We start from the raw sequence: 24401 nt of genomic DNA, 5'->3' as shown, positions 1-24401 counted from the left end.
TGCTGTATCCCCTGCAATCAAACATAACAGGTTACTGGGGGATAGAGTACAGTAGAATAGGTCAGAGTACACATTTTTTTTGCCTTATTTGATCATTTAATTTTACATGTTTTTTTCTATCTTTTAATAACTGCATTTGCAATTGCATACTACAGATATATAGATTTCCCCTCAAATGTCTCTTCTCATATTATCACTGTAGTCAACATCCCTGCAGAACAACTGCTGGGATGCAAATCTTTTACAGGATAAATCACACAGAGGGAGTACAGTTTCAAATTTGTCTGTGCAGAACAGGAGGAACAAAAAAGCATAATGTCTGTACAGCTATAATATTAATGGGAAAATATGTGGATTTTGAATGAAATATAAAAAAAATTGGGGGTGTCCCAAGGACAAAAAAAAAGGCGTGTCTTTATTTCCAGATTTATTATATATATATATATATATATATATATATATATATATATATGGCCGTATAGTCACCTAAGGGGTCAATTGTGGAAAATTTGTACAAGTTTATTTCACATCATTCTGCCATTAGTATACAGCCCCATCTGTATGAGTATACAACATAAAAGGATCAGAATTGCCCATCACATTTAAAACTCAAACAAGGTTTGCGAATCACATATAGTGAGTCTTCTGCTGAGTGCTGCAAAATACGGTCAAATGTTTGCAGTTGCATTTCTTTGAATGTATTTTCCTGAACATTTTTTTTAGCATTATCATCCTTGCAAATGCTTTTCATCCACAACTGACCCATTCTAGAATTGGCTTTGTTTGTGGTCAAGGGCATCTATTCGACTGCAAATCATGTGCCGCCAAAACAAATATTATTTTTGAATCTTTCATTATCTTACTCGCTGGAAATGGAGGAAAGCAGCATGTGTTGGTATTAGATGCTGCAGAGCCAGCTGTCGTGCCTGGCTGCACAGTGTCTCCATGTCAGCAGTTCAAAAGAACTGCAAGTCTGAATGGGGGGGAAGTAACTTGATAGGTCAGTGGAACCCAATTCCAAGTCCCAGGAACACGGCCCCTGTGTGTATTTTTCTAATTTGGCTCATATTTGTTTGTTTGATTGTACAATTATTTTTGACTTGCGTTGTCATAAATATGCAGGCAACCCATAACCGCAACAAGCCAGCAAATTTAACGCTCCATTTTCTTGCTCTCTGTCTTTTATGAAGTTCAGACAACAGCTGTATGAAGTTATTCCACTGTGTACCACGTGGCTGACTAGAAGAGTTAAATTCTCCCTATTTATGACCGGGAGGGGAGGGGGGACCCTGAAAAAATGTAATACTTGTGTTTTTTGCTAATCAGCGCCCAACATAATTTCCTTTTAATGCTGAATAATTGAAAGTTACAGAACTCTGGGTAAATGATAAAAACTTTCAATTGGTCCATGTGCATTTATTTTTACATGAATAACGAACATATGTTTTGAAGCAGCACTATGTGTAATTACTTGTAATCCTTATATTAACTTCCCTCCAACTCCTGCAAACCAGTTGTAATTTTAAGTAAGGCTGTCCATGGCAACATCACTTGCTGGTCAAATATAAATAAAGAAAAATGCTTACTGGGTTTTAAGTGGCAAAACACCTTGGGCTTGGCATTCACTATCAAAAAAAGAGAAACTAAACCTTACATTCTTCAACCCCCTTGTCCAACCCTAATCTCACCATCACTTCACCATAAAACACAACTTTAACATGTATCCCAATAATGAAAATTAATAGGCATCTACAGCAAGATTTGTAAATGTAAACTAGTTTCAGATTAGTGAGATTCACTTTATTTGTCCTGGTGACCATTGTTAATGGAACTGAATTTGATGGGAGTATACAAACTTTTTCAAGCTGACATCAGATGGGAATCTTCCAATGCTGATGCTTGTTCTGTTGACGACTAATGATTTACATCATTTTAGAAATTTACCCTTTCTTTAATTTGTGTCAAAATATTTTGAAACATCTTTTTTTACCATTCCACTATCCAAAAAATGAAGAAAAAAAAATGGACTTCAGATATACATTAACCCAAATCTAACATTAAACAGCCTTACCAAACTGGTAAATAAAAATCAATCTCCAGGACTTGTGAAAATAAAAAGTGGCTACAGAACTCATACCTCATCTTTAGTGCTTTACCAAGTATTGACCTCCAAAACTAAACCTCCCCAATTTTCCAAGCTGAATGACTCCAAGCTTTAGAAGCTTGGAGTCATTCAGCTTGGAGTCCAAGCTTTAGAAGCTTGAAGGAAATGTTGTGACCCCAATCAGAAATGCAAATACAGTGGTACCTGGGTATAAGTCTGCTTTGGAATAAGTCCAACTTGGTATAAATCCTGTTTGGTCACAAAAAATTTTTCTTGGTATACAACCTTTGTTTGGTATACAACCTTTGTGCTAGAACTTGTATGGGTCAAAATAAGTCATAACACCGCGCGTTACCCTTATTTACCTCTCGCGAGACAAAGCCACGACTGACCAAGAGCGTTAGTACGCCGGTTCATACCATTCAGTGAACAACCCGAGCTATAACTCTTTGTGAATTACGGAACATCTCCTCCTCCTCCCTCCTCAGCACCATCCTAGTAGGCACTCGACTCTATTCAGCAAGGTAAAGTGAGGTTTAATTTTCATTTATTTCATCTAATTGCTTTTGTATTGATCTATTTTAGTATTAGGCAATGTTAAAATTATTTTATACAGCCCTATCAATGTATAATATGCCGATAGCAATATGATTTTTTTTCATGGGAACGGATTAATCATTTTCCTTTTATTTCTTATGGGAAAATTTTGTTTGGTATAAGTCCTGTTTGGTATAAGTCCAAGGATCTGGAATAGATTAACGACTTAAACTAAGGTACCACTGTAACTCTGTCTATGATTAAGGAATGAGAAGAAGATCCGAAGTAAAACAGGAAGCTGATTGTTATCTAATCAACTCAAAACCTACTGAAAAAAATATATAGTAAAAAAAAAAAATAGTAAAAAAAACCTTAAACACAGGTGGAGGGGAATGGGGAGGAAAGGTTTCCGCTTGTAACCCCAAGTTGAGATTTAAAGTGGAACTAAACCCTTTTTATACTCCCCTGTTTCGAAATACACACCACCATCTCTTTCCTTTTTTATCTTCCTTTCTTCGATCTTGATCGGCTGGGCCAGGATGACGTAACTCTCGCACAGGGACATGGACGATTATTTAATCTTGACAGCCGCAGGGGATGGCAAAAAAAACTTGACTGATAAAGCGAATGATCATGCAGATACGTGTATTTTATTGCAGAAGTAACATCATTTGTCCCTTTTGCACATTTTTTAAGTGTAACTTTAGTTTCCAGTTAAACCAAATTTTACCCCCGTAACATCTGACTTACCTGATCCTCAGTCCTGAGCTGAACACGGCATACGGTTTGTTTCATAGACTAGGTTTCATTAGACTAAAGTTGTGATAGCTCCACGTTTCAAGCATAGAAGGTAGATACACGGGGTGGTCAAGTAGCCAAGACAGTCTCCACTTATTCATACCCACACTCTCAACCTCTAGAACAATAAAAAACATATATTTTTACCCCACATTCCATAATCTGCACTCATTCACAGCTTTGAAACATTCCCCTTACTATCCTGGACCAGCACAAATATCCCCATTTTATTTTAAAAATGACTGTATTACTTTTTGCAGGTTACAGCATCTAGCTTGCACTACATTGACAGAACCAAGGGCTGACATCCCTGAAAAAAAGTAAAAAATATATTCAGTGCCCATTAAATGCGTGTGAAAAGAGGTTTTCCTCTCTTGACAGGAGGTGCCATTTAAATTTATTGCAAACCTAAATTATACTTGGTTTCGATTTTTTTTTTATGGTCAGGCACATGAACGCTCACGACTTCCTGCTTATTTTCATAACACGGAGCACTCCATCATTAAGTTGTCTTGCCAAGCACAATACTTGGAAGGATCAAGACATCACAGGAAAATCAGCATTATTAGGCCTGGAAAGAATGCTAACATTGCACCTAAGAGGCTGAGTGGTTTACCTCTGTTTTTAAATAGACCCCCATGAGGTTCTCATGTCCTAGCACCCTTCATTAGTGGTCACAGCGGCCCACACTCTGGGCATCATTAACAGCCCCGGCAATAACTGACAGAGAAAGGCCATTCTTCATCGTCGTATCTTACTAGAGCACCTTTCAAAACATGAACATGTGATGCCGAATCCAGATCTGTAATCCTAGCAGGCAGCGGGCTGTCTCAGGCTGCACACACAAGGCAAAGAGTTTTTTTTTTCTTTTTGCTGATCCTTATTATAGGCGTTCTTAAAACATACCACAAACTGAGGTGAATAATGATTTGCTAAATAACATAAAATAAGAAAGAAAAGGATGTGAATTCTTATGATCTAGGCTGCCCTCTATTGAAGAGAGATGGGTGGAACATTTTTTGTTTAGAGTTCAGCAAGTCCTGCAACATAATATAGAGATATGCTTTACCAATGCAATCGTATTAAAAACAAATACCGCTCCACCCAAAAATATAAATAAAATAAAAATCTAAAATTGACATTGTAAATGCTGTGACTATGACATACAAAAGTTTCAGCATATCCAAAAGGAATACTTTAATTATGGCTCATTCACACCAGATGTGATTTCATGCAGTTTTCGTGATGCAATTCTAGCATTTTGCAAGTTATAAGAATAGAAATACAAGATCATAATGCTACTTGCCTGACAGTTATCAACCTTTAATATATACATATATTATATATAAATACTGTGTGGTAATAATAATAATAATATATTTTTTAATATATTATTCTAATATATTTCACTATTACTGAACAAGCACCCAAAAAGAGTAGATAGTCAGGAACTCAAAAGTATGAATGCCTTTGAATATGATAATAGGCCGGTCATATTTTCAGCAATTGCATATCACTGACTGGCCGTCTTAATGGGTCATGTTATGGTGGACATACTAAGTCTTCACACAATACATTCTTACAGCATAACGCATTATTAAATGAAAAATAAACAGTCTTGCACTTAATAAAATATCCAAAAGGCTTTCATTGTAATACTTACCATATATTGAACAATGTCCCATGCAAAAATCCCATTTCACCTCTAGCTGGCTCAAGCCTTTTGAGTTGAATGACAGAATCATTCAGTCCACTTCCTGTGAGTTTACACTGTCATGGTCACTCCCCCGAGGGACGAATCAACTAGCATGCCTGGGCTCATAGTACTGCAGAACAGAATACTGCTTATATGTCATTGTGTGTGTGTGTGATGTTTATTGTTGCAGGAGGGATCAGTGATTTTGGAAAAGAAAAGTGACCGGTGATAGAATACTTTTGGCGTATAGGTAGGTATGAGAAGGAAAAAAGGGTGTATGTGGTGGTGGTAGTGTGCTTTAAATCCATGAAGCCCGCTCCCCAGTTTAACAAACAGCATTTAGGCACATCCATCACGATACTGGGTTAGATCTTTATGTGTACATGCTTTATATACTGGGGCGACAAATAAAACACACATCATAAAAAAGGAGTCAAATTTATTCTTTGAAAAGCAAAGCACAGCTAACAATCACCAATTTTTAGTAACTCAACACCCGCTTATTGTATATAATATTATTTTTACTGGCATGAAAACACAGAAAACTAGAGAGGAAGCCAGCAAATACAAAAAAGAAAACTGTTATTTGTATCTTTTCAACAACTATTTAAGATATGAAAGGCAGTGAAAATATCTTCGCAGACATCACAATAGAGTTTCCTTTAAACACTTAACACTTGCAATATATTATTTTTTTTTTTGGTCCGTGTATATGTGACAATGACATATGTGAAACATTGTACTGGAAGCGGAGACATCAAAGATTAGGTGGGAATCTTGGGCATCAAGCTTGGCAGAGGTACAGGATCTCAGCACAAAGCTAGGCAGTAACAGGGAGGTGTGTGCTGTATTTTATTTGGACTTCAGCAGCACGCAAAGCTGTCCGTCTTCTATTAGCCAGATGCTTCCTTAGAGGGGCAGTTGGACCTCGGATTTACCATGCCCCTCCCTCTCTTTTCCTTACATTAATGGGCATTAAAAATGGAACAAAACAGGACTGGGGATGGGAACAAACTACAAGCCCGACAGGAGCAGTCTGCTGTATTCATTCTCCTGTAAGATGTAAAAACAAGACCCAGGACACTGGCTGCATCCCCTAGGAGGTACAGCAGCCTTTCTAATATAGTGATGCCACTTCTGATGCTGTATTATAATGATATGTCAATCAAATATTTACCATTTCCCACAATTCTACTCTAATGTGCAAACCTAGAATGCTGTTATGTGTTTTGGCTGCGGTACAACTCGAGGTGAAGAATGCTGAAACCGTTTTTATGTTTCCTTCACGTTTTTCTCATGCGACAATAGCCAGAGCTTCACGTGATTTTTTTTGCCACCGCTGTAGTTGCCAATTTTCCCATCGCTGCAAATTACTCGGTGGCAGGGTATGATAAGTGGCACCTGAGAAAAAAAAAATAGAGAAATACATGTAAGAGTGACGTCAACAGTAAATGCTTATATTGTTTATTCTACACTGCACAGACTGGACATTAGGAGGTGAAAAAGAAAAACATTCGGCCTTTATTAAGGTCTAGACGGCCTTGCAAAAATACGACATGTGGCAGATATCATACACATGGACTAGCCAAGCCTGGCGAAAAACATTCCAGAATACAAAATGGTCCCTTGTAGTAATGATCGTACAAATACAGGAATCCTATAAAATACATATTTTGTTTTTGGTTTTCAGTTGCCAAAGGATTCGTAATTCCTCTCAATCAGTCATATAACTCACACACATCTACCACACTACACAGCCAGGAAACACTGATCTACTTTCTGCCTTGCAACAGTCTATGTCACCTATTCAGGCCCATTTACAATCATGCTGCATGCAAACATTAGTTGAATTGTATGCAATATATAAAATTTGCAATATATAAAATTTGCAATTATTAACATATTAGCATTTTTTTAGATGTAAATTGGCAGTGAGGAATCCATGGAAATGTAGTGATAAGGCATGTAAACTGCAAATTGGTGAATATTGATTAACACTAATAAAATCCTAATTTAATACAAAGCTAAACGTGAAGTGATTTCCAGTTGAACTGCCTAAACAATCAAAGTTTGCTGCAAAATGATGATCTGTAGATCATCACACATTGCTACAACCATCTTTCTTTTGTGAACAATGGACAGCTATACTGCACAACATCCTAAAGCCACAATCTCAACCACGTCATTGGCTGCAGTTTTTTTTTGAAGAATGGTCACTGGAATCCTAAAGCCAATGCAGGATAATTTTGGTCTCATGGTCTGTGTAGATCAGACCTTATGGTGGAAAACAAAACCACACTGCTTGGATTTACCAACAGTGAAGAACAGCACTATGGCATGCATTATGATGCTCTGATTCTACGCTGAGCGTTAACCTATTATTTTCACAACACGACTTATAAGTTAAATGCAGCATATGGTACAACCAATGTGATTCACTAACTAAATTGTCTTCTGTAAATTTGTTTGATGATGTGGTATTGAAGTTCTATGCACCCGGTTGGACCCTTGAGAGCAGCCAAGGCTCCGGTGAATGTAGACAGAGGTTTACAATAATCAGCTGCATCACATAACTTGATTAACCCCTTCATTAAGTATGTACCACACATTCCCCAAACAGTAACACCGAACACCAAGCAAACATCATAAATCAAATAGCACAACACAGAGGCAGCAAACCCCTATGGGGCCCAGCAGCAATTCATGGGACTTCACGGTACATAGTAATGATAACTGGAAACCATTCCATCTGAAATTATTTGTTACTGGTAGGAATTTATTTAAAGGTAAACTCCAAAAGACCCAAATTTACCCACCTCTCAATCTGCATATGCCACGGAAATTGACTAGGCATCAAAAGATTTATCATCAGGCAGAGAACTATTTTTGTTGTCGTCCAAAGCCTTGAAGCTACCCATGTTAGTCATTTGATATAACTGGTATATCATTTATAGACCAGCAACACTGATTTAGTGCCAGAGTGTGAAAATATCATCATTGCAGTAAGTTGTTTCTGGTAAAGGTAAACACCAAGGAATCAATAATAAAGCTGTTGTTTTGCTTTAGCTGAATGAAAGAGACCATCAATGGCACATCACCAATACCCACTCAGAGTTACACATTCTTCATAATCTAAAACATCTTCCACCATTCAAACAGGCCATTACATAGGCTTGGCTTATAACACCTGGACAGAACTGGAAAAAGCCACTTGTTTAAAGCTGAATTCCAGCAATACCTTACTTTCTTACCTATATGTAAAATGTTTTCTCTTGAATGAAATGGGTAATCATTTGGTTCTGTCCAGTCAGTAGAAGGGAGCATAAGGTGCTCCAATAACTACTTTGATCCTGATTATTTTCCAACTACAGACTACATCATCATCAAACCCATTCTTTCATATCTTCTAATATCCACTGCCCCAATGTTTGATCTACTAGCTGCTTAATATGGCAGTCAATTTGTGCTGGTATCATGTGTGGTCAAGTTAGGGCTCATCCAGAAATGCCCAGGTGGGCACCTGTTTTGATGCTCTCAGGGACACCAGGGAAGGCTTTATGGCTGCCAGTTTTGATAAGGTTAAAATCAACATGCTTAAAGGTGGAGGATAATGGGATGACATAATCAGTTTGCTACTGCTCTCTTATTATCTTATCCAGGTAGAGGAAGGTCCGATAACTGGGCATATTGCTTGACTGCACTGTATTCATTTAGCAGGAGGGCACGCTTCCAATATATATGCATTTATGGTTTGCCTGGAATTCAGCTTTTACGTGACTCCTATTGTGCTTTACGTGTGGTAATACTTTAACTGCCCCACCACAAAGACATTTCTTAATCCCAACACATATAAATGTCTCACCCTGCCAATTATCGCTGGTCCTTGTTCCTGCTTTCTGTTGGGCTGCTCAGCCTCATCTGCGTATTGTTTCAGCTAACTTGCACTTTGTTTGTCTTTGCAGATCAAAAATCCTCATTCTTCTTCAGACTTTTTCTGTTTTCTTTCTTGGTTAGGCATTAGCTCAGATTTAAGCTACTGAATTTGTACTACAGCCACAAAAAAGCTGACATGAAGTCTTTTGTTAATAACATATATCATATCTCAGCCTGTGCAACAAAAGACTTTAACGAGGTACACAACGGAGGTCAGAGGGCAGCCAAAATAGGTGTCCATTCTCACCAACTTAAGCAAAAACAACTGTGCCAAAGAAAGGCATTAACAGGGGGGAGAAACATAATATTTAAAGGTAATTAAGCCTAACGAATTTTGTATTATTTGTAATTAATGAGCTGGGAGTTATTCAGCTAACACCAGATGTCAAACAAAGAAACTCTGAGATCAAGTCTCAGGGCTTGTTCGCACCATGGTTAAGTCATATGAGCCTCTATTACACTCAGAGCTGAGCAATGAACAGATTTGAAAAAGAAATAAAGGCAAACAGGGATTTAACGTTCTATTTACATGACAGGTAAATGGTGAATTTTAACAACTTACATTATTATTATTATTGCTGGTGTTGCTCTTTGTGAAGTATCATCAGCATTTATACTACATAGTATGATCATAGATTTAACCCCAAAGATACTTTTTAAATCTTTTTTACCCTATATTTGTATACAGAAGGTGAAAACATTCTCCCAGGATTGCTATGAATTCAACAAAGAATGATCTGGATTTTTTAAAATAGGGAGGCAATAATAGTTCTGCTTTAACTATCTCAACAAATCAGAGAAGTTAATAGCAGCATGCCAACTAAAATAATAAGTTTGCATATAAAAAGATTGAAATTCATATAAAGTACTTTTTTGGGTTAAGCAGGATGTGTTTAAATAATTTGTGTTAAGTTTACTGATTTTCTATTAATTTTGTACAAAAAACAATGTTTTTACCCTGAAAAATAAACAAAGCCCTTCAAAGCCATCTATCAAACATGTAACTTGATGTGTTACAAAACAAGTTGTAAAACAAAGGTGAATGTCTGCCGTTTTTAAGCATCAAGAATATTGCAAATCAATATTATTTTATTATGCTTCATACGGTCAATCATTTTACTTTTAGTATCTTTTCAATAAATCCAAAGAAATAAAAAAACTAAAAACCAACAAAAAGTACAAAAAAAAAATTTCTAGGACTTTTTCCAAATGTTAATAAGCCAGAAACCGAACAGCCAACAGAAAATCCTGACTCTACAAATGATACCTTTTCTTCACACTTAAAGCAACCGGTGATTTTGCCCACCCTCTCTAAATGACACCATCTGGTGCCTGGACCTCCTATGGAATATAACAAAGAATCCAGTGCTGCACCTAGGATTCCCTTGTAAAACCTGCAAATTATGACCACCTGTTCATTATTACCAGAGAAAAAGGTGAGGCACTGGCAGGATATTTCTTCATAATGGATTTTAAGAGTCAGACGTTAGGTGGGCAATGCAATCAGCATTAAAGGTAAAAAAAAAACTTTGTATAACTGAAAGCAAAAACTTTTTTTAAGCCATTCATATTAAATGTGTGAAAATTATTCTGTATTATATGCCTGTAATTCCCTTCTATTGCTTTTATTGTATATATTATTCTTAATTAAAAATATTTTAGAGACTATAAACAAATGATATTAAAAGGGGTAAAAAAAGTTAATATCTAATAAAACTGACTGTGATATAATAACCATCATATAAAACAGTTGTAAAACACTTTATTATAAAAACTATTATTGTAAAAACTTTTGGATTTGCTTCTCAAGTTGAAAATGGCATTTTTTTAAAATTTGCAATCTGTACATTAATGACCAATTTTTATCCATTAATTACAAGGAGTGTGTTGCAAACAAATTATTATACAGTTATGATGACGTGTTTTTAATATATAATTTTTATTCAAATCAACCTTTGATATAAATGTTAATTCAAATTAATGTGTATTAAATCCCGAATTGTAAAGTCAGAAATTATCTCCCCCTATAAATATTCGATCTCTGAATCATGTTTATTGCCAGGATATAATCTAAGACCAGGTCACAATAAATAAATCTTCCAATAGTGAACCCTGGTCTGGTGATAATTGTCATTGTAAAGGGAAATCACCTTGCTGTATTTCTGGGAAAATAGTGAATAGGAACAAGTCAAAAAACAGACAGAGTCCTGAAAATTTGCCGAACTTTAAAAAGTTTTAATTAAGGTTGGGGTCTAAATGAAGTTAAGACTTCAAGATCTGTCTATTGCTGCACTGAATAAAAACAAATCGCAAAATACAAATGCTAAAGTTTCTAAAGAAATAAAATATTCTGCATTAACTCATGATAATGACACTTTTTATTTATTTAAATTACTGATATCATCAAGGTTTTGGATAATATATAAAATGGTGAGCTGAGGAGTTTATCAATCAAAAAATCAAACCAAGAAAAAAAGTATAAGAATAAATTACACAGCCCAACAAAAAATATATTTTTTTTCAATTGCCAAGGATTTTTTAGTATATTTAGTGTATTTCAGGTCTGCTGAATCCAGAAATGACATCATTTTCCCTGAATTGGCTTTAGTTCTTGTGATACAGGAATCGAAATAGATGATTTTACCAACACCAAATGTTCACACAGCATAATATTATCAATCTTTATGTCCACTGATGTTTTGCATTTTAAATATTAAATGTAGCAATATTTTCATGAACATTTAATTTGCCTTCTTTTTATTCATACATTTTCTTTTTTTACAGAAATATGAATTCTTCAAGAAAAAGTTGTTTAAATGACCCTAATGTATTTTGCTACATTTATGGTGAATATTCTCAGCAAAAACAAAGAAGAATTATTACAAAATTTGTGAAACAAGCATATGTTGCATATTTAGGTATTAAACTGGGGGACCAAGATACGTATTGGGCTCCCCATATGGTTAGGCAAAATTTGTGTAGAGTGTCTATGTCAGTGGAAAACTGAAATGTTTGAAATTTGGTGTACCTATGGCATGGCCAGAGCCCAAAAATCATCGTAATGATTGTTATTTTTGTGCTGTGAATGTAATCCGACATGGAGGATATACAGGGTTTGGGGTGTAATCCAGGAGTTAGCAGTGGAAGTTAATATGAACGAAGTGTTTCATCAAACCAGCAGTTCTCCCAAGAAGAGCTCAATGATTTAATACATGACTTAAGACTGTCAAAACAAGCATCTGAACTTTTAGCATCCGGGCTAAAAGAAAAGAACTGTCTGAGACCAAAATTAAAAATAACAGTTTATAGGACAAGAGAGGTGGCACTTCTATTATATTTCAGTGATGATGAAGACTTTGTGTACTGTTGTAACATCCCTGGACTACTAGCCCATATGGGAGTACCAGAATACTGAGCAGAAGACTGGCGGCTTTTCATGGACAGTTCCATTTAAATTTTGAAATCTGTTCTACTGCATAATGGCATACCATATGGAGAGTTTTGCATACTATATGGGGAGCCCAATACGTATCTTGGTCCCCCAGTTTGATATCAAAATATGGAAGATATGCTTGTTTTACAAATTCTGTAATAATTATTTTGTGTTCTTGCAACTGCGATGGCAACTGCTATGCATCAATTCCAATTGGTCACTCAACAAAACTTAAAGAAGAATATAAAAATATCCAAATGGTCTTACAAAAGCTTTGCTATCATGAACACCAATGGTCCATATGTGTTGATTTAAAATTGGTGAACTTCCTACCTGGACAGCAAAGTAGATACCCATGTTTCATCTGCCTGTGGGATAGTGGAGCAAAGCAGGACCACTGGCAAAAAGTGACATGGCCTCCAAGGGAAAACACTAAAAAAGGTGCAACGAACATCATTATAAAGCCAATGGTTGGCAAAGAAAAAATCATTCTCCCTCCACTACACATAAAGTTGGGATTAATGAAGCAATTTGTTAGCTCTGAACAAGGACGGTGAATGCTTCAATTACATTTGTAGATTCTTCCCTGGATTAAGTACCGAAAATTTAAAAGCAGGAATCTTTAATGGACCCCAGATTTGGAAACTGATAAATGATTCAAATTTCACAAGTTACATGACTGATACGGAAGCTTCAGCCTGGCACAGCTATGTCATGGTTGTCAAAAACATCTCAGGTAACCATAAAACACAAAATTATGAATAACTGGTACAAAACGTGCTCCTAAACTTTAAAGAATTGGGTGCTACTATGAGTGTAAAGGTACACTATCTTCATAGCCATTTGCAAAAATTTCCAGAAAACCTTGGCGATTTCAGTGAGGAACAAGGGGAGAGGTTCCATCAAGATATAAAGGTGATGGAAGAAAGGTATCGGGGCAGATGGGATAGACACATGATGGCAGACTACTGCTGGAGCCTTCAACATGATTGTCCTGATCATCAGCATAAAAGGTAATCATACAAACAGAGTTTTTCAATTACTTCTTTGTGATTAGTTCTGTAAATATACTAAATAAAAAATATATTGATATTAAATATTTTAAAAATTGAATTTTGTGTACATAGGCTTATCTAGTTTAATTTTGCCTACTTTTCATGTTTTATTAGTTTTCTATGAGGTTATTATTTAAAAAACTAGAGCTAATCTAGCAAAACCAATACCATATTTGTAATATGTGCATCAAACATACCCTAAAATGACTTTCATCTGTTTGGCAAGAATATGTTTGTTGACCAGTGTTATTATTCATTATATGAAATATATTGTTATAGAACGTTCCACATCAAGCGGCTTCAGTTATTTTTAGTCTTGTAAATGTATTTTCTCATTTATTATTTAATAATTTTGATTAAAAAAAAAAAGTTCAACGGTGGAACCACTTAAAAACAATGGTTTAAGGACACCTTTTTTTAGGGGGGGGGGATTCCAGGAGCAAGGCCTTTGCACAATAGTTCCAAGTTCCTCCCACAGTGACCATAACAATGAAGCTTCACTCCCCTTATTAAAACCTTGTTCACCCAATGAATTATGTATCAGGAGAACCCAAATCAAGTAGGGGCAAGGGTCAAAAGCTATGACACAGTGATTTAGCCTACCAGCATTTAGGCAGCAAGTTCTTCCTGCTGGGGCCCCATGGGATCTACAGACCAACTACCATTAAAATTCAAATTTCAATTAAAAAAAAAAGCTCACTCATCATTTTTAATTTGTAATATTTTGAATAGGAGAAGCACAACAGGCTACATACACACGTCAGATGATTCTCGTCCGATAATTGTCTCAGGGCTGGCATGGCACGAGAATCTGGCGTGTGTACAGCACTCCTCCAACATCGTTCGTGGATCCATCCTGGTGGAACATGAGAGACATCACAGCGGGGTGCCGATTCACCATTCTCCCCCCTCCCCTTTCCATAGAGCAGAACAGCGCTGTATGTACAGTGCTCATTTAGTCTTTTTTCGTTGGAAAGGATTGTTAAACATCCTTTCCAATGAAAATTTTTGAACGTAGCCTTACTTGCAATGGTGAAGATCACATAAGCTTCTGTCCAGCAGGAGCATAGTTGTAATTTCATATATTTAAAAACTGAAGTCTTTTTTTTAACCAATATATTATATTAGTATATACAATATTTTTGCGTTTAGATGTCCAGGAAAAGTAGATCAATATATACAGGATAGAAGACTGAGGAAACTTTATTCACAGAGGATGGCATGAGAGGGAGGCCAATTGGATTCTGCATTGCATAGTGTTGTCAAGTGCAGGGACGGACAAAGGAAGGTGCAAAGTGTGTCACCGCACGAGGGCCCTAGAACCTCCCCAGACAACACAAGTCCTCTGTACATCACTGGTCAGATGTAATCATGAAAAAAGAAATGAGAGCCTAGTAATGACCTCCTCAGTGGTATAGAGCTCTTCCTTTGTTCAGTCAGTGAGTTGGATGGCAGGCCAATGACAAAAGTTGCATTGCTTACCTGCAGTATAGAGACGTGAACAGCACCATCAGCCAAAACTATGCAAAAGACCAGTAGAATTGCAGATATTTTAGAAAGTTCACATATTGACAAGCAACTCTGCAACAAGCAGACTGCTTGGAGTTCTACTTTAACTATAAAAGTCTATATCATAAAATGAAAATTGTGAAAAGACTTGGCAAAGTGCAGAACCGTTCACACTAAGTATACTCACAAATCAATTCAAATCCGCTCAGCAAAACATTACTCTCTGGCCTGTACGATGCATCCGCAAATCATGTCAAACTGGTATATAGCCTTTGCAATTGTACACGACACTATCACAAATAGATCTTACTCCAACAACAACATGGAATTGTGCAGCTTCATAAATCAGAGCATAAATCACATGCAAATAAAACTAATTCTTATTCCGTCGCCTCGTCTCGGGTATTAATCGCACACCCAGGTCGTTCAAACCTGGCATGTGCTCACTGTTCTATTTATCAAAAAAAGATTTGATTAATGTCGTTTAATTATACATTTCTACAGCACTCAAATTTATTGCTTTATGAGTCTGTTTTGTTATATTTTTCCTCTGTCAAAGGAGCTATTCTGAAATAAGGATTTTAAAAAAAAAAAGAGAAAAAAGACTTTGTGCAATTATTGTAAAAAGTTTTCACAGCTTTAAAACCTTTAAAAGTATTACCTCCTGAACCTAAAGCCCAACTTTGGCCAAAACCTTTAGTTTTGAATAAAGTAGGGGAGGGCTGGGTGCTCAGTTGGGTTTTTATTGCTGTCCCGGCTACACATTTTCATTCACATTTATTCCCCTTTCACTGGGGAGTTTGGAACCAAAGCAGAAAATCGAACATCTGATAGTTCTTCTGCAGATCAGCTGACACAGACACATGCTGGGCCAAATTAAGAGAAAACTAATTAGGCTTACTGCTATATTTTTAGAGTGTGTAAGAAATCTGGGGTACCTAGAAGTAACCCACATTTACATTAAGTAACATACAAATGGCATGCAGTTAGTGTCTCCAGTGGAAATTAACTTAGGACTTCAAGGTTAAATGGCAAGTCTCTTGGGCATTATGCAGCTCATTTGCAGATAATTTACACACATTCACAGAATAATGGGCATGTAGGCACTTCCCATTACTGTGTTGTCTTCCCCCCATTTCAATATGCATTAGTAGAACTTGTATTGTGCTGTTATTTACATTTTTTTAGTTTATTTTTGTCCGTGTCATATATATATATATATATATATATATATATATATACACACATATACATACATATACATACACACACACACACACACATATACACACTGTGAAAACTGTTCAAAATGCACAGAAAACACAGCATTATTTTTTTCACACATTAAGCCAATAGGATTGGTTAGAAAATCACAATACCAGATTTTACTACTAGTTGGATTTGCAGAAAAGACATTTTGAACCTAAGGCTTCTTTGATCACCTAAGGCTGATTATCCCTTGGCCCAGATGCACAAAGCTGCCTGGCCACACTGTTATTTGTGATAGTAACAAGAGAATTTTGCAAAAACATTTAGCTAAATCGGGTGTACAAAAGGTCTGGGAAACTCTATACTAGCCTATTTAAAAAAGGGGAAACCTTGAAATAACCTATAAGGTCATAAGGAACCCCTGCTGTAAATACTATATCCACAGCTTTTAGTACACTAGCATAATGGTCAGTTTGAAGAATGTCCCCCCCTAAAGATGGCCAAAAAGATCATTGCTGTCATTTAAAACTGCTGATTTCTCAATGATCCCCTAGCAACTGGTGTAAGAATCCTACTAGGGATCAAGCGAATCCTGGCTAGAAAACACTGTATACAGCTGCAAAATAAAATATTGCTAGATAAATAACTTTCCCTTTTAGATCTAGGTCTTTTCAATTTAAATCTCTGGAAACCTTTTTAAATATGTAGCAAAGCACATTATAGCGCACACTGATTGGTTTTTCCTTGATTTCAAAAGTAGTTAATTCACGTTTCAAGTACTTTTGGTGTGAATGTAGTGTAAGTGCGCCATATAACTGGAAAAAGTCAAGATGAAACTAGACAGGAAGAGAAACCCCATAATGGTTTTGCTATGAGTCCCCCTAGCTTTGGGTTTGTTCTATCCTTTATTCTGGGATCCAGAAGTTTTTTTCCCCACTGATGGCCTCAGTGGGCTCTTAATATTCCTTCTAATTTCCATGTATATGGGCCAAAATCCCTCCACTGTGTTTATAAATTGTTTTAAAAAACAAAGCTTTCTTCTCTTCTTTTTTTGTGCCAATGTTTTGGGAAGTTTCATTTGGTCCTGTAAGCTAACAAAAGGGGTCTATTTATAGAGCAGGAAATCTGATGTTCATCATATATTCTCTGCTGAAGAATCAATCACTGCTGAATGTCTGATACACTGCTTTATAAATAGAGCCTTTAGTGTTGCGGAATAGGCATGACTAGTCATGGTAAACAATGATGAGGTTTATAGAAGAAAGAATAAAACAAAAGAAGGACAGAGAGAAGATCAGACATGAGTCAGGCATGGATAACAACTGACAAATTGCTGAACACACCAAGATAGCCAGAACTATGGCAAATGTAAATTTTATAACTGGGCTCAATAATTGCTTGTAATAGTCACTTAAGCGATGTATGCTCTCAGCCACGACTAATGGTAGAGCAGATTCTGAGCAAGATTAAAGCAAACAGCGAGATCTGAAAGCAGGCACTTAAATATGTCAGCAGCACCAGGGCTTTGTCCAAAGCAAGTGAATATAGTGAGTACAGGACACGGCTAATCATTCTAGAACCAAAAACTCTGGACTTCAGTAAAGGAACTTGTAAAAATATTTTATGAATACGATGTAATAGAAGCCAAGGCATCCAAACTTGCAAAAGAAAAAAAAATACAAAACTGTGCAGAAGAATGTGTAAGCAAAACCAGAGGTGAGCAGGGGTCTCTTACTAGATTGTCATCTGCTCATAAAATGACAAAAATTTTATAGGGAACCTGTCAGGCAGAAATATTAAAGCAGGGATTGTTGAGCTCTTCCTAAAGGTCCTGTGGGGCTGTTAACCTGATACTTGCTTCATTAGTTTACTAAGAGAGTCACCAATCCAGAACAAGCATGTGTGCATATAGGGTGATCTATTCAGCAACCAAAGTAGGAAAAAAGGGTAAAGATTACAGCCATGGTGCTTGCAAACGAATCAGCAATGGTGACCAGGTCATTTCTATCCTGACACGTTTGTCTTCAATATATATTAGTCAAACTAAAAATGAAGCCTAGACATGCATGTATGAGATACCCCCTTGATTTGTCCATGCAGGCAGTAGTACATTCCAGTACTTAAAAACTGCCCTGCTGTCATTAAATGTATGTCTGGGTAATCTATTGTACACGTCAATGTTCAGTTAGGTATTACAGACTTCAACCAAAATAAGGTTAGGGAATTGCAGGACATAAAACCAAATGGGGAAGAACCTGTATTTGCACCCAAAACCACACATAGCACCTGTAAATATTTTGGTTGGGGGGCATTGACTAAACTTTCTGTAAAGTAAATCCTAGTTTTAGCAAAGCGCCTCCAGGTTAGCTTGATACATTGCAAGAATAATAGCACATTTTGTTGTGGATTTATACGTTTTTCAGTGCTTAAGAAAACGCCGTTTTGACATGATTTTAGAACAATCCTAAATAGGAGGCTCAGGCATCATTTTAATTTACTGAGTGAATCTCAGTGTTCTAATGAGGAAAGCTGCAAAGTCAACATCCCTTTACAAAAGAACATGTCTTCGAGAGAAGTTCACTAAAATCTCCTATTGCTGGGGATTCCTAAAAATTGACTGGTATCCCAGTATACACCTCTACCAAAAGTGGTAAGCCAATGACACTAGCAGAATATATTTCTGGGGACATTCTATTCACCAATGGTGCACAACCAACTCCATGTTTACATATTGTAAGCAAGTGACATTTGCCAGTTCTTGAAAAGCAGCAGTCAATTATTGAAAAAGTAATGTAATAAAATTAAATCATAAAATGGTTATAAAACTGATTTTTTTTTTAAAGAAAGTGTGCTTCCTAAATTAACACATCTCATTTATATGTGTTTTTTTGTAAAGTGAGTTTGGCTGCACTCCACACCTGCTGCTGGTAACACAACATTGTTTCATACAGATTAGTGCTTATTGCATTAGTGGTTCCCAGGTTGTCTTCCCTTGTTGCTGTGAGTTGCTGCTAAGCATGGAGTCAAAACTGATTACCTGCATTTAAGTAGGTCCAGGGGAGGTGATCAACACCTATCAATCTGTGTCATCAGTATCAGCATTGCTATGATCACCCTCGTAAACAGATACCTATCAACACTGAATATAACAAATTGATCAATTCCCTGTATATACATTTGTGGTGAGCATGTTTAAAACCTATTATTATAGCAATTTGCATATTGATACATATCATTTCTATACGCCAGAAAAGCCAATAAATATACAGGATGAAATAAAGTACCTCCATGACAATCCCTTTGTCTCAGAGAAATTGTCACCGCACATTTCTCTTCAGTCCCTTCCCAAAGAACCTGGTTAAAGATATGCAAATGATCTCATAAAGCAGCCATTAGATCCTACAATCCTTTCAAGGACTACTGCCTCTTCCGAAATAGGTGCAGTAATACCCAGCACACACAGTTCTAAATGTTCATTAACTAATAAAATTATTCCATATAACTGGGTTAAGTTAAAAATTCAATCTTCATATCATTAGTTAGTTCCTGTATAGAAAGTGAGCATTACAAGTCTGTTGGAATACTCGGAGGAAATCACAGCTCAAGATTCCTCCTAACAATATTGATCTATTTTATAATCACAAAAAACTCAGGGGTGTACCATTCCACTCCGCCATAATCAAATTCTGCAAACTAACACACACTTCTGAGTGAATTATATTAGTCATTTGTGACCCCAATTACAAAATTAGTTCTAAAATCAATCAGGTAAAACACCAGGCAATTGTCAGCGACAAAATTAAACATAATTGCAATAAATAGATCTATAGAAAGATGAAGAGGGGAGGCGACAATATTTTTGCAAGGTTATTTAAGAGCATCAAATATTTCCCAGTGTTGTACTTGCCCTAATGGCTCCTTGTTTACAACATACAGCAGGGGGATTTAAAGAGGATCTCCAAACATATGTTTATATTAGGTAGAGATTGTGGTGGCGGCTTCTTGATCTTTGCAGTGGTTTAGATCTAATTCTGTTAGGGAGAAATTGGTTATTTGTCCTACCTCTCTCTCAGCTAAAGCTCCTAAACTGTGCTAATGGCTGCCATTGTCTGACTTTTGGACAAGTACTCATTTTGGTAGTAAATATTCTGGCAGCCTATTGCACAATGAAATTCTTGTTCTGTAAATAGAACCAGTACCGGGGTAGCTGGAATGGTATGGATAACTGAGGTTAAGTTAGGATAAAAGAGTGATATCTAACATCACAAGGAAAGAAGTACTTTGTTTGCACAGAAGGAAAAGCCACAATGGCTTAAGATTCTTTTGGAAAGCAGAAAGTGTGAGTTTGTAAGGGTTAAGGTTGGGGATTATGAGAGTTTTAGGGTGTTAAAGCAGAATAAACTGAAAAAATTGCCCACAGGCTTCTTATTGCAGAAAAGCCTTAGCATGTCTATTCTGCAACAAAACAAACTTACCTTCCTGTTCCCAGTCTTCAGAATGTACGTCAATCTGCACATGTACCATAATGCTAGGGCATCATTATATGTTCAGGAATAATTATGACAGATGAATGTTAACAGTAGAACTAAAATGCAACAGTCTAATGTAATATTCAATACAACTCTTTTTAAAGATATAAATACAGTGATTATATTTTTGTGACAAGTAAATGCCCTGTATCTACTTTCAACTAGGCAGATAGATGGGTGAAAACACAGCATCCCTTATAAACAAATAGTTGTGTCATCATGCTTTGCATTTCACCATTTTAGATGTTCAGAACCACAGCAATGCAAAGTCATATTAAATAGAATGTGGCTAGTACAAGTATTAGGGTACCATGCCTGTCAATCAGCTGCTGGCCATGCCTGTGCCAATGTTCGAGGGCCAGAATCTGTACCCATTTTAATAATTACAACGTGTCTGAAAATGACTGTTTACATGAAAATCTTTCATTGCATATAGCCCATGGCCTGGACATGCACAGCCTTGAGAGCGCCATATCCTAGACCGTGGTCAACAGCAAAAATATTTAGGCTTTTGAATGTCCATGCATTTTTTACAGGGAAATAACACGCATATTTTATATTATTGCACATATATTTATATGGGAACATTTTGTATTGAAATGATTGGTCTGGTGACATAATTTTGGCCTCGCATGAGAAAAGTACAAACTTATAAGCAGGTTAAGGGATGTGAGGCCCAGTGTATGCTTTCAAACACAAACATGTGTTCAAACACCAAAATGAGCACAAATATGAAGGCAGTGGTACCTGAATTACTTTATCACTAAGGCAAATTTAAATCAAATTGCTGGCTGTGAGACATTTCCAAAATATTGTGCTCAAGAAACAAAAATCCAGCAGTGAGTGTGTTGCAAATTATTCTCCTGGAATACAGTAAAGGGTTCTCAGATAAGCACAATAATGATAATGGAGAATGGGTGGACTGGTGCACTATAACAATGCCTTGATGAAAACTGATGCACTGAGCATCTCAAGGTTTTCGTTTTAATTTCCGTCCACATTTACATATGCCGACCTGTACATCGAGCTTATACAGGATAAAGTTATGGAGGAAGCAAAGATTGGGTGTATTTTGGATACAAATGATCCTTTCCAAATTTTATACAAGCCTTTCTTAACCTTTTTACATGGGGAATTCCTTGAAAAAACTTCTAAAATTACTATATCCACAGCTCCCAGTATATTAGTGTGGTGGTCAGTGGGAAGAATGTCACCTTTACAGATGGCCAAAGAAATCATTAGTGTTGGGTGAACTGACTTGAGAGGCACAAATTGCTTATTGTTTAAGGAACCCCTATCAACCCTTGGAGGAACCCTGGTTGAGAAACACAATATCAGGCCAACTCTGAAACAGTTAAAGGTTCCTGAGCCTTTTACTTTGAAATGCTGAGTGCTGGAGGATCCAGAGTACGAACAGCATTGATTATGGCACATATAATCGTAGTTAGCAATGCAGATGTGGAAATGGAAAAATTCTAACTAACCTTAAACCATAGGGAAGTTATTAAATGAGGTATTATACAGGACAAAAGATTTGTAATTTTAAAATATTAAACACAGTTTAGTCAGGGCCTACGTCTGGTGCAAATATTCAGTCTGCTAAAACAATTAAACTTACTAAAATTTATTACAGCCCTTGGGCACTTTGGGGGGGGGGGGATATTACCCTACTTCTCTATTTGAAAGCCTTCGCTGCATAAAATGTAATTTTTATCAATATCCGAGGAGCTGCAATATTAAAGCTGAGCTGAAACCTTCACGCTGTGAAATCTAATTCGCCCAATACGCGAATCTATCATTTACACAGCCCCTTTTCTTTCTGTCTTTTTTTTCCTCTCAAATACTATAAAACTTCCAAACCCGTAGATTTGTCTCTAACAAAAATAACATGAAGGAGAAATTTCAATCGATAATGGAAACCCTCTGATTCCAGAAGCAGCTGCATATTTTTCTCTAAGTTTGCATTTTGTACTTCAGGGTAGAAGACCACAAGGGACAAAGCTTGTTTTTACTTGCAGCCTCATCAATACCTAAATCCTGGAGAACAAGTGACATCGAGAAGCTGTAATCAATAGCTCCCCCTGCTTTCTCTCTTTTTTTTTCTTCTTTCTCCTTCTGGTCATATGGCTCAGTACTACTGACAGGCTTGACACTTAGAACATGATGCTAAATCTTTATCAAGAGCCTTCTAGGTGATTGGCAGAACAAAAGTAGGGTGGTCATTAAGACTCGTGGCAATCAGTGAATAAAGTCAGTCTTCAATAACGCCATTGTTCAGGAGGGAAAAGTGCTGCTGGAGGAGGAGGGAGAGCTATAGTGAACTACCTACACAATGTATTGATTGTGTTTAAACTGCATTTAGCATGTGCTGAAGATGTACAAGAGTGATGGACCTGGGCTTCATCGCATGGAACTGCACTTGTTGATAGGCTGAGCATTCTAATTAAACTGTGCTAACAAATTAGGAGAATTTTTCTAGTCTATTCAATACCTTTCTAATGGCAGAGATCTTTAGATCTCTAAAGATAATCCAATACCAGGGAGGGATGCTAGCATGCAAGGTAGCTGATCTCTTAAAACTTAAATTATTATTTTAACATACTGATAAAGCACTGACATGTACCATAGTAATGCCAGTAACTCTTCCCCAAAAGAGCTCACAATCTTCCCTTCCACAGCTATGTATCCTTAATTAGTCTAGGGCTAATTTTTCAGAGTGAAGCTAATTAAACCGTTGGTATGTTTTTGGGATGCAGAAGAAAACCAAGAGTCAAAGAAAATTCACAGGAAAACAAGTAGAGAAATTACAAACTCCAAACAAAGAATGTCTCATGTTCTCATCCTGTAGGGAAATTACTGAAGTCAGTGCACATGATATGATTTTGTCAGTGCTAAACATATGGCACCCTTAGGGACGAGGCATGGCCAGACATAGTCCTAAGATACATTGGTCTACATGTAAAAGTCAGAGTGATAGAATGGAGTGTGCGTCTTTATAGAACCCTAATTGTTGGTTCCAACTGAATGCAAAGAATGCCACATAGTGTGGCTTCCCAACTCCAGTTTTTGACAGCACACATTTTAGTCTCTACCAGACAGCAGTATTCTACCAAGGTGTGATATATAAAGAATCAGTAAAGTAGGTTTTATAAAATCTGGGCTTGTATGTGGGCCTGATAGTTGGGCAGCCCTGGTTTTGTTCATAGTTTTCAGAGAGAGTTTGAAATCCTCGACAGCTTTATTAAATATGGCCCATAAATTAAATATAGCAACAGTTGCCCTGGGGTATGCAGTATTTAGTGTCCATCTGGTCTGAATATTTACACAGCTCTGTCACACAATACAGCCCTGTGTAGCAGGGCAGGATACCCAATATTTCTCTGCTGCAAAACAGTATTTGCCCCTCTCCCAGCCTGTGATTGGACAGTGAAAGAGATGTAGCACATTGATAAGCTCATCTCTTGTTTTTCCCTCTTCCTATCAGCCTATTTGTTTCTTTCTCACATAAGTAGTACAGCAAAATTAAATGGTTGCTTGCGCAGCTTTTCTCTCTGTCTCAGTTCCTGCTGTACCCTGCTTGCATTTGTAAAAATACTTT

The 24401-nt window shown here is 36.7% G+C and overlaps 1 protein-coding gene across 1 annotated transcript in view; it reads right to left on the bottom strand.

Annotated features, from left to right (window-relative positions):
• Positions 1 to 5557: 5557 nt before the first annotated feature.
• The window catches only part of MGMT (O-6-methylguanine-DNA methyltransferase), a 221224-nt gene continuing 202380 nt past the window's right edge, over positions 5558 to 24401 (bottom strand). The window contains exon 4 of the mRNA XM_072424220.1: positions 5558 to 6536. Within this exon, the coding sequence (XP_072280321.1) occupies positions 6408 to 6536 (129 nt within the window). The 3' untranslated portion in view covers positions 5558 to 6407. The remainder of the gene's footprint in view (positions 6537 to 24401) is intronic.

The sequence above is a fragment of the Pyxicephalus adspersus genome, chromosome 10, assembly GCF_032062135.1.
Source record: "Pyxicephalus adspersus chromosome 10, UCB_Pads_2.0, whole genome shotgun sequence".
Taxonomy (NCBI): domain Eukaryota; kingdom Metazoa; phylum Chordata; class Amphibia; order Anura; family Pyxicephalidae; genus Pyxicephalus; species Pyxicephalus adspersus.
Note: the sequence above shows the minus strand (reverse complement) of the source record. Positions and strands in the feature narration are given on the sequence as shown.